We start from the raw sequence: 18,049 nt of genomic DNA, 5'->3' as shown, positions 1-18,049 counted from the left end.
AGGAGGGAACACTAAGTTTCTTCGCCTGGACGCTGGTGTAATGCAACTCCTCCTCAAATTCAGAGACAGTTATGGCTGCAAAAGTTTTGTGGAGCCACAGCCGGCTCTGAAGGTGAGTAGGAAAGGTTGATTTACAGCAGGGGCCAGGCAGCGGAAGAGACTTCGTGTTTTGTTGCCCCCTCCAGGAACACCAGTGTTCAAGTTTCCATGAATCTGCTCCAATTACATTTAGCAGTGGAAGAATTGTATGCAATGGGCCTTTTTTTCACCATCTGATCCTCATTAGTCCTACTGGAGACTTGCGCTGCCAGAACTAGCATTCCAGCAGTGGGGACCTTCACAGCAATGCAAAATCTGGGCCACTGTCATGTGTGGAAGTGCAAATGCTGCTAACTTTGAGAGGACTGGCGTGCATGGCGGTGGACGAAAGAGGTTCCACATGTGCTGATAATGTGGTGGCATCAGTAGGGGGAGGAGGTTCACGGGGTTCTGAAGTGGGACATGGGAGGCCAAGGGATGGGAGCAGGCTGGATGGGTGAATCCTGACCGTGAATGAGCATGCTGGATTCTATCCCTCTTTTTTGCCTGTCCCCCCTTTCCTGCTCTACAGCTGCTACTGCTTCCAGCTATATAGCTGGTTTGGGTCTGAGCAGTTCCATAGCCCAACCAGGGCCTATGCAGAAGTCAGTACAACAAGTCTTGGCTTACCTCTGGCAGGCTTCCTGATTGCCACCTGCTGCCAAGGTACCAAAGGTGAGGGATAATACTGGGCAGTAAATGTTGCTGAATCAATGTCCTTTCCTTGCAGATTCTCTCATTCAAATGTAAAACTGGTATAAGCCTGGTGGTGCGCAGTTTGCGCCACCCAGTTTTGGTCCTGCCCTTGCATGATATACAGCCAGGGTGCTGCTCCCAGCTGATTTGCAGGGAGGGTGGAAGGGGTAGGCCATTGAGGCAGCTTTGCATTCGCCTGCTCCGCTAGGCTTCAATTGCGGTCCCCCACCCTCCACACCCTGATCTCAGTTTGAGACTAGCTAGCCACCTTTTCAGGGCAGACAACTAGCTAGCCACCTGGCTGATGGCCAGAGAGCCTCAGATTACATAGGCCTTAAGGAAAGGAGCAACCTGTCATTCTTCAGAGCAAACCCTGCCCCAGTTCTGTTTTTCTTTCTGGGGCAGTCCATGACTGGCCAAACGTGGCTTGATCGGCACATGTGAACCTGTAAACAAGCCACACTCTCAAAGCATCCTGACTTTTGAGTAAACAGTGTCATTCGTGGAACAAAAGGGGTGCCTTCAACTTTAGCTACCAGTTTCATAAAATCTTCAATCAGCTTTGGATTGTCCATTGATAGCGGTAGGATCTTTTGGTGACAATGAAATAAAAATACTTAACATCCCTTTCTGCACTTCTTGTTTTCATTTAAAACAATTATAAAATCCCCAAAACTGTGAAGAAATAAAACCATCATCTAGCACCTCTCTACATTCTTCAACACCTCTACATGCCTATGGCTGATCTGCGGACACTGTACCACCTACGTCACTTTTAAAGTGATAATAATTTACAGCAATAATTTATTAAAATGTGCCTTTTAAATAAAAACACATAGCACCTCTTCCGGCACTTCTAACTTTGGATAACACTGAAATCTGCAAAAATAAAATAAAAAATAAAACCATTTTCACCCACCCCTACCCACTGAACAAAACAGATTTTATACTCCTCAATTGGAAAATCCATCACTGAAAATTCATGATTCTTCTAGATCAACAAAATTTTACATCTGGATTTTTGATATATTTCTGTTTTACAAAACTCTCCATGCCACCCATGAAACTCCTTAAGGGATTTTCCTTCTTCCTGAAGAACTCATAAACATGTTTTTTTCTCTACAATGTCCTGGAAAATCATCATCCCTGAGGAGGTGATAATTTCCCCTGTAATTATCTCATGAACCATGATTAGTTCTCATTTGCTGCCAAGGGAAGTCTACTATCCACTTGCAACTTTGTGAGCCAAAAACACTGGATACTATTAGTATGGTTCCATTTGGAGCTTGCATGATAGATATGGTCTGTTTGTTTCCTGGCAAACCCTTTAAAAGGAGGAGTCCGGGCAGGTTGTTTCAACCAATAGCACTGTCCTATTCACAAATGCACAAACAAGTGGGCAATGGTGCAATTGTTGCCTAAAATGAAGACCCTCCTGCAAATGATACTGTTTCTGATGTTGATGTTCCTGCCTCTTGTTTTGTGTAAGCTCCCCATTGCTAAGTGCACGCTCGGTGAGCCACTTCCTATTCTTCACCAGTTTCACCATACAGGAGACCTCACCATTGCCGGGATTGTCTCTCAGGTCTACATCTTTTCATATGCAATGACCTTTGAGAAACGTCCATCTCAGGAACTGTTTGATCAGTTTGTGTAAGGAAGTTTGTGATCGGTTTCTGTAAGAAAAATTCTTCTTCAACCGTTTTATAGAGCTACAATAAGATCACCAGGAAAATGAGTCCAATGAATTGGATTTAGCTTGAATGGTGTGCATGTTGAGATTTTGTATGTGTACTAAGAAGGCAATACTGGGAAACATGTCAGATGTCCTGATCTGTAGACTAATATTTCTTCACTGTTGGAGTTTGGCTGGTATCTCTATGATAAATGCATATTGAACTAGAAGGTCACAAATGTCACATTCTGAAGCTAATGCACTGTGATATAACATGTCACTTTTTTTTTTTAAAGGATGGTAACTCAAAACTACCAGCACATACTGGCCTTGGTGTTTGCAGTGAAAGAGATCAACGAAGACCTCCAGATGTTAGCCAACATCACCCTGGGTTTCAGCATCTATAACAGCTACTTCAGAGCAAGTTGGATCTATCTTGCTTCCATGGAACTTCTCTACAGAGGAAGAAATCTCCTCCCAAACTATACCTGTGGCTCCCAGAACACTCCAGCTGCAGTCATTGGGGGTCCAAACTCGAATATATGCGTCAACATGGCAAAGATTTTGTGTGTCTACAAGATTCCACAAGTAAGATGGGCTCATGAACTAGGGAAATTTAACATGTCCTTTGCATCTCTCTTGCTTTTGAGTTGTACTTTTGTAATTTAGAGGTCAGGAGTTTTTTAACTGGAATTGACAAGTGTGTGATGTATGCTGCTGAAATTTCAAATCCTGGGCCAGGAAAAGAATCCTTGTGGCTCCATTGACACACTGAAGGTAAATCCTTCATGGATGATAGTTACATTACCTGCCAAGTCACAGTTATGAGAATGCGGAGCATCTCTGTACGATCTGAAGTGAATCCACAGCAGGTCCGCCCATTCAAATACTTGGGCATCACCTTTTCCTTGGGCTTTCCATCATACTTAACTTGACCAAGCCTTCATCACTGGCAATTGCAAGGTTTTGCTGTACGCAGGTCAACAGATAGGTACTAGCGGTTCTGGAGGTTTATACAGCTAAGGTTATAACACACCTTGGAACTCACCCCAAGGTGTTAAAGCATTGGTGTCTAAATGTTTGCTCATGTTTCTTTTACTCAACTATTTAATTCTGTTGGCTAATTTTAATGCAAATACTGTCCTTGTCATGGGCTAGGGATTACATGCCTCAAGGAAACTGATAACAAATATTTTTACAGCACAGCACTTTCACTTTCTTGGTTCCCTTCACCATCTCCACTGTTTTACAAGAGATCAAGTCCCTGATTCGAATAAGGAGATCAAGGAAGTAACATGCTGTAATAGCCAGGGTACCATGAAACTCACACACATCTGTTCATTCTTTCTTTGTAGTTCCTCTACGGCTCTGTTCCACTGATGAATAACCCCCAAGAAAGTGCTTTGTTCCACCACATGTTCCCAAAAGGAGAATATCAATATAGGGGGATTCTAGAGTTATTACTGCACTTCAGGTGGACGTGGATTGGGGTGATTGCTCAGGATGATGACCCTTCAGAGAAATTTATAGAGAAGGTCATTCCCTTTTTTAATCAGAATGGCATCTGCTTTGATTTCACAGAAATGCCTGCCAAAATAGGTTCTTCCGGAGACATCAGCGAATTGGTAGAGATGGGGCTGAAATGCTACACTCTTGTTGGGAGAAGCTCTGCCAGTGCTGTGATAGTGCATGGTGAAAATGATAACATGATGATTTTGAGGGCTATCCTCCACTTTGGAAGATATGAGGGTATCCCTATGAAGGCAAAGGTCTGGATTATGGTGGCCCAGATGGATTTTGCATCACACACCATCCAAAGAGACTGGGACATCGATTTTCTACACGGTGCTCTGTCCATCGCAATGCACTCAAGGGAGATGTCTGGTTTCCAGGCATTTCTTCAGATGAGAAGCCCTGCTGTGGAAAAAGAAGATGGCTTCATCAGAGATTTCTGGCAAGAGGCTTTTAACTGTTTGTTCCCCGAGGCCACGGCAGAAAGCATGGATGGGGAGATCTGCACTGGGAAAGAGAAGCTGGAGACACTTCCTGCCTCCGTTTTGGAAAGGAGCATGACTGGTCACAGTTATAGCATCTACAATGCTGTTTATGCTGTGGCACATGCTTTGCACATCATGCGCTCCTCCAAACTCAAGCGTGGAGTGACAATAGGAGGTGGGAGCTGGAAGCTTCTAAATCAACAGCTATGGCAGGTAATGTCCTCATCAGACTGAAGACAGAGAGCTGTTCATCTGTGTAGAAAGTTGCTTCTAACAAGCCTGGTGTTTTGACAGTGAAGGGCTATGTTCAGGGCTAAGGTCAGAGTACGGGATGTCCTGGAGCATGTTTGCGACCATTGTACATGGTTGAGGAAAGTACATTTTCAAATATGCACCCCTGAATGCAACATGCCCATGGGCTGTTCCCCCCCAACTTACCTTGTCCTAGTTGATTTTGCAACAGCATAGGTGGTACCTGTCTGGCTAAGATTGTTTATGACTTCATGAAGACAATGAATCACTCTGAATTGGTTCTGCGCTTGCTGAGTCGTAGTGTCATGCAGCCCAAGTTGTCATGAGGCATCTTATTAGTCTCATTATTTCCTGCCTGTTTGGTTGAAATTTCACCAAGAGACTGAAAAAACCCTTAAAGGTAATGTTGAAAGAGTTGCAAGGAGGGAGAAGTGCTGCCCACTAGGTGACATGAGTGACAAAGAAGGTAGTTATATATAATGCCTTTGGCCCAAATCCTAACCAAATTTCCTGCACTGGCATAGCTGTGCCAATGGGACGTGAGCAGCATCTTGCAATTGGTTGTCACTCACGGAGGCCTCCTCAAAGTAAGGGAATGTTTGTTCCTTTATCTTGGAGCTGCATTATGTCGGTGCTGGAAAGTGGATTATGATTGTGCCCTTTGAATCAAGACACCTGAAAGCATGCCATTCACATCTCATCCTAAATCCTGTTTCCACTGTTCTTCGATATAAATTGGCACCCCTTTGTCCCACTCTAACTTCTTGCCCAGCAGAAGTTTGAAACCATTTAACATGGCAGCAAAATCTGTTCTCCATTAATGATAATTGTGGGATAGGTATAGAACATGACACCCCCTTGTTGCCACCCTTCAGTGTTTTATTTTGATACATTTATTTATATTTATTACATCTTTTGCTTCTCACATATCTCCATCCCACTGCTCCACTTTCTTTCCCTCTGCACCTGATATCTCCACCCTGTTTCTCTGGGTAAAAATCCAAAGGCAAAATAGGAAACAGGTGCAGTTCAACACATGACAGTTTTGTTACTTTAGCACGGGTGTTAAGAAAAAAGGGAAGAATTTCAAATGGTTTCCTGGGAATTAGTGATGTATCTAGCGAGGGGTGGTAGGGCAGTCTGCCCCAGGTACCAGACTTGGAGGGGGTGACACCACAGAAGACGCAACATGCTAACATTGCGCAGGTTACGAAAAATCCCATCATTCAATATACCGTTGGATGTGGAATTTCCAGCAGAATGCAATGGAATAAACAGAGTGAAATATCTCCTTTCCATCAAAAGTTATGGCCAATATACCAGAAACCAAAAATGCATGGAGCCCTATGGAAAGTGAAACTGAGCCATATTGCACATTTTCTTGCAAGTAGGTGAACTTGCCTTGGTCCTTCAGAAAGGGCAGGCCAAGAGGAATCCAACAAAACCAGAATGGTTCCTATCCAATGAAAGCAGCCCCCCTAAAACACCCGAGAAGGAGGTCCCTCCCTCCAAGCAGATGAATGTATTGAGCCCTATGGAAAGCAAAAGCAAGCCACACAGTCATGTTTACTCGTGGGTAAGCAAACGTGCCTTGGCTGCTGGTCAAGTTAGGCAAAGGGAAATGTAAGGCTAGCAGCATGGTCCCAATCTGATGAAAGTGGAGCTAAACAAATGCTCCAGAAGGCAGCACCCCCCCCCAAAAAAAAAAAAAAAAAAAAGAATTAAACAGAGGCTTGAACTGATAAGGTCAATTGTTATTTGTTTTTAAACTTGCAAAGCCAGGTGAGTCCTGCTAGTGATATGTTTGAAATATAAGAACTTACACTGAACTGGGCACTAGGGAGGGCTGAAAATCTCACTGATATTTTTTTTGTTGTTGTTGGGTGGGGGATGTTATTGCAGGCAGGCTACTGAGAAAATTCACTTGGTGAAACCGAGCTGGCTTCCCCTTACTTAATTATTTGTTTTTCTTTAATTTAATTTAATTATTTATAAGTATTTATTTTATTTTGCTTGATGATGTCACTTCTGGTGGGTCCGAGACAGATTGTCATTCTAAAAAGTGGGTCCCAGAGTTAAAAGTTTGAGAACCACTGCCTTAACTCAAAACAGGTCAAGGAGACATCCTTTGGGGTGTGGATGACACCCTAGTAACCAAAGTTCTGGAAATCATGGCTTTTAGGAATAATGCCATCATGTTATATACCATTTGGTGCAGAATTTCTTCCATTGCTTGTGGGGAAATATTCACTGCATTTATTTTCTGGCCATTATTATTATTCATATCGTGTCTCTTACTATGTCTCAGTCTTACCTACCTAACAGGGTTGTGGAGAGGACAAAATAAGGGGAGGAACTAAGTACCTCACCCTGAGCTGCTTAGAGGAAGGGTGATATAAAAATGTTAATCAATCAATCAAGTCATATGGGGTGACAAAAATTTATGGGCTCCGAGTGTCAAATGACCTAGCTATGCCACTGCTGGGAATTCTAGTGACCTACTCTGAAGCCAGTCTAAACCATGATCTTGCCCCAAACATCTCCTAAGTCTGCCTCTCCTGCCCAGTCCCAGGTAGACCACCTTCTGCCTAGGTCTGTGGGGAGTCCATCCTGTTGAAGCTCCTCAGGAGCACTTAATTTTGTCCTGTTTGTTAGTCTTTAAAGTATCATGTGCGTTTAGAATAGAACAATCGGGTGCAGTGTTTCTCAGATAGTGGGTCGGGATCCACTAAGTGGGTTGCAGGCCAATTTCAGGTGGTTTCTCATTCATTTCAATATTTTATTTTTAATATAATAGATTTGATGCTACTATGATATGTGACTGCATTTGGGGAAAAGTTACAGACCTGTACTTGTATGAAGCTAGTCTGTATATGCTTTTAACAAAGAAAGTAAATGGGACTTACTCCTAGGTAAGTGTGGGTAGGATTGCAGCCTAGGATTGTGACAAATTTCCTTGCTTGATGATGTCACTTCCGGTCATGACATCATTTCCAGTGGCTCCTGACATAATCACATTCTAAAAACTGTGTCCCGGTGTTAAATGTGTGAGAACCACTGATCTAGTGTAACTATCATAAAGCAGTACACAGCTTTTGTAAGGGTTGATGGCTACTATTATTATTTCTACAAATGATTTTGCTGCTAAAGGGACTATTAGCATATTTTTGAAGATATGAATTCCATTGTTTCAATCCAATTTAGCTCCATCACTTCCTGAGAAGTGCCACATTTAACAACAATGCTGGGGAACAAATTTCCTTTGACCAAAATGGGGACTTGGTAGCTGGATTCGATATCATCAACTGGGTCACATTCCCCAATCAGTCCTTCCTTAGAGTTCAGGTTGGAAGGATAGACCCAAAGGCTCAGCCAGACAAAGTTTTCACTATTGATGAAGAAAGCATTGTGTGGGCCAGCTGGTTCAACCAGGTACTCTTTCTCTCTCTCTCTCTCTCTCTCTCTCTCTCAATCAATCAATCAATCAATCAATCAATCAATCAATCAAGTCATGATGCAGGAAATTCATGATCAGGACCTATTTATCCAGAAGAAACTTTCACACTATTTCTCTACAAAGTCCTTCCAGAACATTTTTTGTTTACAACATTGTTACTCAATGAGTGGTACGGGTACCACCAGTGGTGCTTCAGGTGGTGTCTGGTGGAACCCAAGTGTCCCCTGCATACTTGCCGCTCTGCACCAAGACAGAACATGACACAACCAACAGTGGTAGGAGGCTCGACGCAGCAGGCAGAGATCCAAAGCATGCTTTTCCATGCTCATAAAGCCCTCCTGTTCATCTTGAGCCTTCTACTGGTTTTTGGCATGTCCTGTAGCACTCAGGACTCCCATAATTGCAGAACCTTCAAGAGCTCATTCCATCAAAGGGTTCTATGTCAAAGATGCCATGGTTGTTTTTTTTTTTTTCCCTAGAATCACCCGCTTTCTGAACTGTAGACCATACAGTGAGAATGTATGGAGAAACTTCCAGAACATTTTTGTTCAGAACAGTGTTTCCCAACAAGTGATACAGGTATCCACAGTGGTACTTCAGGTGGTGTCTGGTGCAACTCAAGGGTCCCCTGGACACCTGCTGCCCGGCACCAAGAGGGAACATCACAACAAACAGCGGTAGGAGGCTCGACTCAGCAGGCAGAGATTCAAAGCATGCTTTTCTATGCTCAAAAAGCCCTCCTGCCCATCTTGAACCTCTGACTGGTTTCTGTCATGTCTCGTCTGGCCTCTCGATCCAGAAGTAACTGACAATGATGTTGTTGCCAGTTATGTCTGGTGGTTTTCTAATAGGTGGACCAAGTGAAGAGGTACAATGGAGGGCTAACATTGAGAAACCCTGGTTCAGAACGTTCACACTGTCTGTCTCATTCACCAACAGTCACGTCCCCTTTCTGTGTGCAATGATTATTGCCACTCGGGTTACAGCAGAAGCAAGAAGGAAGGGAAGCCTTTTTGTTGCTATGAATGCCTTCCATGTCCAGAAGGGAAGATTTCCAACCAGAAAGGTGAGACATTCCACGTACGGTGTTGGTCAAACATATTGGCTGCTTTGGTCCATTATTTGCCCTTTGGACTGTTTCTTATAAAACTGGCAGTTGTAGTACTGACTTGGTTTGTGCTTCGTATTGTGGTTTGTGCTGGAGATTTGAGGGAAGGCACCAGGATGCAGGTCTCCTGTTGTCTTGGGCACTCCCTGACACATCTGGTGGACCACTGTGAGATCCAGGAGGCTGGACTAGGTGGGCTTTTGGCCTGATCCAGCAGGACATTTCTTATGTCCTTAGAAAGCAATCTCCTCCATTCCCTTTGCAAGTGTGTTGCCTACATTTGAATTGGCAGCCACAATTCAGAGCTTTGAAATATTTTAACTGATTTCTCAATGGACTGAACATTGATCAGGTTTTCTTTTTAGATATGGATGACTGCTTTCAGTGCCCAGAAGACAAGTATCCAAGCAATGACAAGGACCTCTGTATTCCAAAGTATATAAGCTTCCTCTCCTATCAAGAACCTCTGGGAAGCATCCTGGCCTCATCTGTTCTTTCCTTTTCATTTGTCACCGTTCTAGTGCTTCACGTGTTCATGAAGCACCAGAACACTCCCATTGTCAAAGCCAATAATCGGAACCTCACCTACACTCTTCTCATCTCCCTCCTGCTCTCCTTCTTGTGTGCTTTGCTGTTCATTGGAAAACCTGAGAGGTGGACTTGTCTCCTGCGACAAACAGCCTTTGGCCTCATCTTCTCAGTAGCTGTTTCTTGTGTGTTGGCCAAAACCATCATTGTGGTGCTGGCTTTTATGGCCTCCAAGCCAGGCTCCAGCATGAGGAAATGGGTGGGGAATAAATTAGCAGCCCTCATTGTTCTTTCCTGCTCTCTTATACAACTCATTCTTTGTATGGTGTGGCTCACAACCTCCCCTCCATTCCCAGATATGGACATGCACTCAATGACTAAAGAAATGATACTGCAATGTAATGAAGGTTCAGTGACCATGTTCTACTGCGTCTTGGGTTTTATGGGCATCCTGGCCATTGTCAGCTTCACTGTGGCTTTCTTAGCCAGGAAGTTACCTGATACCTTCAATGAAGCCAAGTTCATCACCTTCAGCATGCTGGTCTTTTGCAGTGTTTGGCTGTCCTTTGTCCCAACCTATCTGAGCACCAAGGGGAAGTACATGGTTGCTGTGGAGATCTTCTCCATCCTGGCTTCTGGTGTCGGGCTCCTGGGCTGCATCTTTGCCCCCAAATGCTATATTATTCTAGTCAGGCCTGAGCTGAACACAAGGAAGCAGTTCATTAAAAGAAAGATGTGAAGAATTCTAATTCATTGGTGTTCCTATGAGAGGATGGGACACCTCCAGAAATTTCATTTATAATGATATCATTCATTCTGTTTTCTTTTCCTCAGTGTAGAAGCACTCCATTAAAGAACCTTATCAAAGGTGGAATGGAATGACTAGAAATGCATTGATTAAAAAAAAAATGTATGGCCTACTCTTCCTCTTAAGCACCTAGATGCCAAAGGCAGCTCATCACACAATAAAAATAAATAAATCTATAAATCACCATAAAAATTCCTTTCCTTTCAATATTAAAAAACACACTTTAAAAATTGAGCACATATAACAGAGAGGGACACCCAGATTGCATAATGTGGTTGAGGTCCAGTGGATGCACTGTCTGAGCTGCTGTGCCTCCAAGTGCCTCCCTTATCATGCCTACATTCAGGTTCAAAAGCTCATCAAGATGCACATGGAGATACCATCAATGAAGCCAAGTTCATCACCTTCAGCATGCTGATCTTTTGCAGTGTTTGGCTGTGCTTTGTGCCAACCTATCTGAGCACCAAAGGGAATCACATGGTAGCTGTGGAGATCTTCTGGCTTCTAGTGTCGGGCCCCTGGTCTGCCTTTTTGCCCCCTGCAGGGCCCACCACTGGAGGGACCTGGAGCAGGCTTGTTCCACCCCCAGGGAGGCCTCAGATTGGCTGGAGGGGAAGGGGTTCCAGTACCCTTGTCCTCCTCCTCTGCAGAGCTGCCACACCTGGCTTGGGAGCAGGAGCTGTTCACCTCACAGCTTCCTGCTTCACACTGCCCCCTCTCATCCCTGGCCTCCCTGTTTTATGGAGCAAGCCTGCCCCCTTTTGGCCCCTCCCCTTCCTCCAGGTGGGGCAGAAAGGCCTTTCCTGTTCCTGGCTTGTTTCCTTGTTTGCCCTGCCAGCCACCTCTGTCTGGTTGGGGTGAGCCAAACTTCTTTGCCCCCCTCAAAGCCTCCCCACCCTGGGCATGGGGTGCCAGCTCCAGGGTAAGTTGGGGGTCAAGACATCTGGGAGGGGGCCCGACACCCCCAAATGCTATATTATTCTAGCCAGGCCTGTATTTAATACAAGGAAGCAGTTCATTCAAAGAAAGATGTGAAGAATTCAAATTCACGGTGTTCCTATGGGGGTGGAGGGAACACTAAGTTTCTTCCCCTGGACGCCGGTGAAATGCGACTCCTCCTCCTTGACTTCAGAGACAGCTGCTACTTCTTCCAGCTATATAGCTGGTTTGGGTCTGAGGAGTTCCATAGCCCAACCAGGTCCTATGCAGAAGTTAGTACAACAGGTCTTGGCTTGCCTCTGGCAGGCTTCCTGATTGCCACCTGCTACTGAGGTACCAATGCTGGGGGATAATACTGGGCAGTAAATGTTGCTGAATCAATGTCCTTTTCATGCAAGTTCCCTCACTCATATGTAAAACCTATATAAGCCTGGTGGTGCACAGTTTGCGTCACCCAGTTTTGGTCCTGCCCTTGCATGATATACAGCCAGGGTGCTGCTCCCAGCTGATTTGCAGGGAGGGTGGAAGGGGTAGGCCATTGAGGCAGCATTGCATTTGCCCGCTCCGCTAGGCTTCAGCTGCGGTCCCCCACCCTCCACACCCTGATCTCAGTTTGAGACTAGCTAGCCACCTTTCCATGGCGGACAACTAGCTAGCCACCTGGCTGATGGCCAGAGAGCCTCAGATTACATAGGCCTTAAGGAAAGGAGCAACCTTTCGTTCTTCAGAGCAATCCCTTCCCCAGTTCTGTTTTTCTTGTTTTTTCTATGGTCTGTTTGTTTCCTGACAAATCCTTTAAAAGGAGGGCTCCAGGCAGGTTGGTTCGACCAATAGCACTTTCCTTTTCACAAACGCACAAACAAGTGGGCAATGGTGCAATTGTTGCCTAAAATGAAGACCCCCCTGCAAATGATACTGTTTCTGATGTTGGTGTTCCTGCCTCTTGTTTTGTGTAAGCTCCCCATTGCTAAGTGCATGCTCAGTGAACCACTTCCTATTCTTCACCAGTTTCACCAGGCAGGAGACCTCACCATTGCTGGGATTCTCTCTCAGGTCTACATCTTTTCAAATGCAATGACCTTTGAGAAACGTCCATCTCAGGAATTGTTTGATCAGTTTGTGTAAGGAAGTTTGTGATCAGTTTCTGTAAGAAAAATTCTTCTTCAACTGTTTTATAGAGCTACAATGACACTACCAGGAAAACGGCTCCAATGAATTGGATTTAGCTTGAATGGTGTGCATGTTGAGGTTTTGTATGTGTACTAAGAAGGCAATACTGGGAAACTCTGGGCAAGTCAGATATCCAGATTTGTAGATTATTATGTCTTCACTGTTCCTTGGATTTTGGCTGGTATCTTTGTTATAAATTGAACATATTGTGCATATTGAACAAGAAGGTCACAAATGTCACATTCTGAATCTAATGCACTGTGATGTAGCATGTAACTTTTTTTTAAAGGATAGTAACTCAAAACTACCAGCACATACTGGCCTTGGTGTTTGCCGTGAAAGAGATCAACGAAGACCTCCAGATGTTAGCCAACATCACCCTGGGCTTCAGCATCTATAACAGCTACTTCAGAGCAAGTTGGATCTATCTTGCTTCCATGGAACTTCTCTACAGAGGAAGAAGGTTCCTCCCAAACTATACCTGTGGCTTCCAGAACACTCCAGTAGCAGTCATTGGGGGTCCAAACTCGAATATATGCATCAACATGGCAAAGATTTTGTGTGTCTACAAGATTCCACAAGTAAGATGGCTCATGAACTAGGGAAATTTAACATGTCCTTTGCATCTTTTTAATTGGAATTGACAAGTGCATGATGTATGCTGCTGAAATTTCAAATCCTGGGCCAGGAGAAGAATCCTTGTGGCTCAGTTGACACACTGAAGGAAAATTCTTCATGGATGATAGTTACATTACCTGCCAAGTCACAGTTATGAGAATGCGGAGCATCTCTGTACGATCTGAAGTGAATTCACAGCAGGTCCACCAGTTCAAATACTTGGGCATCAGTTTTTTCTTAGCCCATTACTTAACTTGGCCAAGACTTCATCATTGGCAATTGCAAGGTTTTGCTATACTCAGGGCAACAGATAGGTACCAGCCGCTCTGGAGGTTTATAAAGCTAAAGTAATAACACACCTTGGAACTCACATCAAGATGTTAAAGCATTGGTGTATATGTTTGCTCATGTTTCTTTTACTCAAATGTTTATTTCTGTTGGCTAATTTTAATGCAAATACTGTCCTCATCATGGGCTAGGGATTACATTCCTCAAGGAAACCGATGACAAATATTTTTAGAGCACAGCACATTTCCTATCTTGGTTCCCTTCACCATCTCCACTGTTTTACAAGAGATCAAGTCGCTGATTAGAATAAGGAGATCAAGGAAGTAACATGCTGTAATAGCCAGTGTATCATGAAACACACAAATACACACCTGTTCTCTTCATTCTTTCTTTGTAGCTCCTGTACGGCTCTGTTCCACTGATGAATAACCTCCAAGAAACTGCTTTGTTCCACTGCATGATCCCAAATGAAGAATATCAATATAGGGGGATTCTAGAATTATTATTGCACTTCAGGTGGATGTGGATTGGGCTGATTTTTCAGGATGATGACCCTTCAGTGATATTTGTAGAGAAGGTCATTCCCTTTTTTAATCAGAATGTCATCTGCTTTGATTTCATGTGAAATGGTAGAGATGGCACTCAAATGCTACACTCTTGTTGGGAGAAGCTCTGCCAGTGCTGTGATAATGCATGGTGAAAATGATAACATGATGATTTTGAGGAGTATGCTCCACTTTGGAAGATATGAGGGTATCCCTACGAAGGCAAATGTCTGGATTATGTTGGCCCAGATGGATTTTGCATCACACACCATCCAAAGAGACTGGGACATCGATTTTCTACACAGTGCTCTATCCATCGCATTGCACTCAAGGGAGATGTCTGGATTCCAGACATTTCTTCAGATGAGAAGCCCTGCTGTGGAAAAAGAAGATGGCTTCATCAGAGATTTCTGGCAAGAGGCTTTTAACTGTTTGTTCCTGAGGCCACGGCAGAAAGGATGGACGGGGAGATCTGCACTGGGAAAGAGAAGCTGGAGACACTTCCTGCCTCCGTTTTGGAAAGGAGCATGACGGGTCACAGTTATAGCATCTACAATGCTGTCTATGCTGTGGCACATGCTTTGCACATCATGCGCTCCTCCAAACTCAAGCATGGGGTGACAATAGGAGGGGGGAGCTGGAAGCTTCTAAATCAGCAGTTGTGGCAGGTAATGTCCTCACCAGATTAATAATAATAATAATAAACTTTATTTATACCCCACCCTTCTCCCCAAAGGGACCCATTGCGGCTTACAACAGGTTAGAAACAGATTAAAACATAATATTAAAAACAGATAAAAACATTAACATATTAACAAATACCTTAAAAACAGTAATCAGATAAACAATCAGGTAAAAGGAGCATAAAGCAGCAGATCATAGGAATCAGGCCTGTAAAAAATACTAAGAGATGTAGAAAAGATGTTAAAAAAGATGTTAAAAAGGCCATGAACTCAGAAGTTTAAACAGAAGAGTCTTCAGGCCCCGCCGAAAAGTCTCAATAGAGGGAGCCATTCTTAAGTCAAGGGGAAGGGAGTTCCATAACGTTGGTGCCACTACTGAGAAGGCCCTATTTCTTGCTGCCGCCCCACGTACCTCCCTAGGCGGCGGCACTTGTAAAAAGACCTTTTCTGATGACCTAAGAGGATGAGCCGGATTGTATGGAAGTAGGCGGTCCCTAAGATACCCTGGCTCAGAGCAGTAAAGGGCTTTAAAGGTCAAAACCAGCACCTTGAATTGGGCCCGGAAACAAATGGGCAGCCAATGCAGCCCCTGGAGAAGCGGGCTGACAGAGTCGAACCTCCTACCTCCATTGACCACACGGGCCGCCACATTCTGCACTAATTGCAGTTTCCGAACCGTCTTCAGGGGCAGCCCCCACATAAAGCGCGTTACTATAATCTAACCTCGATGTCACCGTAGCATGGATCACCGTGGCCAGGTCTGCACGATCCAAGTACGGCCACAGCTGGCGCACCAGCTGAAGCTGAGCGAAGGCCCCCCTAGCCACAGCTGCCACCTGGGAATCCAGGAGCAGCTGCGAGTCCAGGTGGACCCCCAAGCTGTGGACCTGCTCCTTCAGGTAGAGTGCAACCCCATTCAGGGCAAGCTGATAGTCCAGCACCTGCATCGAGGATTCCCGAACCAGGAGAGCCTCTGTCTTATTCGGATTTAATTTCAGCTTGTTAGCCCCCATCCAGATCCTCACTGCTTCCCGGCAGTGCTCCAGGCCCTCAACCGCCACCCTGGAGTCTGGAGGAAAGGAGAGATAGGGCTGGGTGTCATCAGCATATTGATGACATCCCACTCCAAACCCCCGGATGACCTCTCCCAGTGGTTTCATGTAGATGTTAAATTAAAGGAGAGCTCTTCATCTTTGTAGAAAGTTGCCTCTAACAAGGTTGGAATTTGCACACTGAAGGGCTATGTTCAGGGCTAAGGTCAGAGTATGGGGTGTCCTGGAGCATGTTCATTTTCATTGTACATGCTTGCAGAAATCACATTTTCAAATATGCATGCCATTTGTGAATGCAACATGCCCACGGGCTCATCCCTGCAACTTACCTTGTAGTGGGTGATTTTGGAGCTACAGAAGTGGTACCTGGCTGGGTAATTGACAAATGGCAAAAGGGTTTATTGGTTATGACTTCATGCAGAGCAGTGAAGACAATGAATCACTCTGAACTGGTTTTGCGCATGCCGAGTCATAGTGTCACGTAGCCCAGTTTAACATGACTGTGAGACATCTTATGTCATTAGTCTCATTATGCCATGCCTGTTTGGTTGAAATTTCACCAGGGACTGAAAAAGCCCTTAAAGGTCATGTTGAAAGAGTTGCAAGGAGGGAGAAGTGCTGCCCACTAGGTGACATGAGTGACAAAGAAGGTAGTTGTATATAATACCTTTATTAAGGTTTGGATCACTACACCAGAAGCATACCATTCACATCTCATCCCAAACCCTTCTGTTTCCACTGTCCTTTGATATTAATTGGCACCCCTTTGTCCCACTCTAATTTCTTGCCTGGCATTATTTTGAAACAATTTAATATGGCTGCAAAATTTGTTCTCCTTAAATGATAATTGTGGGATAAGCATACAACACGACACCCCCTTGTGCCACCCTTCAGTGTTTTATTTTGATACATTTATTTGCATTTATTTTATCTTTTGCTTCTCACAGATCTCCATCCCAGTGCCTCCCCATTCCTCCCCTCCACACCTGCCATCTCCACCCAGTTTCTCTGGGTAAAAGTCCAAAAGGCAAAATGGGAAACAGGTGGAGTTCAACACATGGCACTGTTGTCACTTTAGCAGGGGTTTTAAAGAAACAGGGAAGAGTTTCAATTGGTGTCCTGGCAATTCTAGTGACCTACCCTGAAGCCAGACCATGGGGTATCCTGTCCCCACTCATCTCCTAGGTCTGCTTCTCCCAGGCAGACCCCACCCCTAATTTTATGGGGAGTCCATCCTGCTGAGGTTCCTCAAGAGCACTTAGTTTTGTCCAATTCGTTAGTCTTTAAAGTACTGTGTGCCTTTAGAGTAGAACAATCTAGTGTAATGATCATAATGCAGTACCCAGCATTTGTAAGGTTTGATGGCTGCTATTCTTACTTCTACAACTATTGCTAATAAAAGAACTATTATCATGTTTGCATGTTTTTGAAGATATGAATTCCATTGTTTCAATCCAATTTAGCTCCATCACTTCCTGAGAAGTGCCACATTTATGAACAGTGCTGGGGAACAAATTTCCTTTGGCCAAAATGGGGACTTGGTGGCTGGATTCGATATCATCAACTGGGTCACGTTCCCCAATCAGTCCTTCCTTAGAGTTCAGGTTGGAAAAATAGACCCAACGGCTTCCTCAGATAAAGTTTTCACTTTTGATGAAGAAAGCATCGTATGGCCCAGCAGGTTTAACCAGGTAGGGTCTGTTGCAAAGTATTATTCTCTCTCTCTCTCTCTCTCTCCCTGGACTAAACTAGTTGTGATGCAGGAGATTCATAGTTCCTGGCATAACCACCACACTACATTGGCAAAGTCAAAGGCTTTCCATTTTATAGTAAGGAGCATTATGAACAGGATGCAAAGAGTAAATGTTCAAGGTTTGTAACTTGCCTTAGAGCAGGGGTGTCCAAACATTCTAGCAGGAGGGCCACATCATCTCTCTGACACTGTGTTGGGGCCCGGGGGGAAATAATTTACATTTAAAATTTGAAGAAATTTACATAAATGAATTTATTAGAGATGGGCATAAGGGCAAAGGAGTCTCATAATTGTGAAGTTCTTAGCAGCTCATTCCATGCCAAGTGAAAATGATGCCACGGGATTCTTCCAGAACAGTGTTTCTCATCCGGTGGTATGGGTACCACCAGAGGTACTTGTCAT

The 18,049-nt window shown here is 44.3% G+C and overlaps 1 protein-coding gene across 1 annotated transcript; it reads left to right on the top strand.

Moving 5' to 3' along the window:
- Positions 1–40: 40 nt before the first annotated feature.
- LOC136653753 (vomeronasal type-2 receptor 26-like) lies at positions 41–10,530 on the top strand. The gene is made up of 6 exons (XM_066630633.1): positions 41–112; positions 2,264–2,427; positions 2,746–2,869; positions 3,805–4,659; positions 9,095–9,221; positions 9,629–10,530. The coding sequence occupies exons 1-6, from the start codon at positions 41–43 to the stop codon at positions 10,528–10,530; spliced, it is 2,244 nt and encodes a 747-aa protein (XP_066486730.1).
- The last annotated feature ends 7,519 nt before the right edge of the window (positions 10,531–18,049 follow it).

The sequence above is a fragment of the Tiliqua scincoides genome, chromosome 5 (assembly GCF_035046505.1).
Source record: "Tiliqua scincoides isolate rTilSci1 chromosome 5, rTilSci1.hap2, whole genome shotgun sequence".
Taxonomy (NCBI): Eukaryota; Metazoa; Chordata; class Lepidosauria; order Squamata; family Scincidae; genus Tiliqua; species Tiliqua scincoides.
Note: the sequence above shows the minus strand (reverse complement) of the source record. Positions and strands in the feature narration are given on the sequence as shown.

What these genes read in the sequence shown, in the direction of transcription:
- LOC136653753 (XM_066630633.1), top strand. Translation starts at nt 41, where the DNA reads ATGCAACTCCTCCTCAAATTCAGAGACAGTTATGGCTGCAAAAGTTTT. An exon ending in AGCCACAGCCGGCTCTGAAG is followed by an intron (nt 113 to 2,263) that starts GTGAGTAGGAAA and finishes GTTTTGTGTAAG; the next exon opens with CTCCCCATTGCTAAGTGCAC. An exon ending in TAAATCAACAGCTATGGCAG is followed by an intron (nt 4,660 to 9,094) that starts GTAATGTCCTCA and finishes ATTCACCAACAG; the next exon opens with TCACGTCCCCTTTCTGTGTG.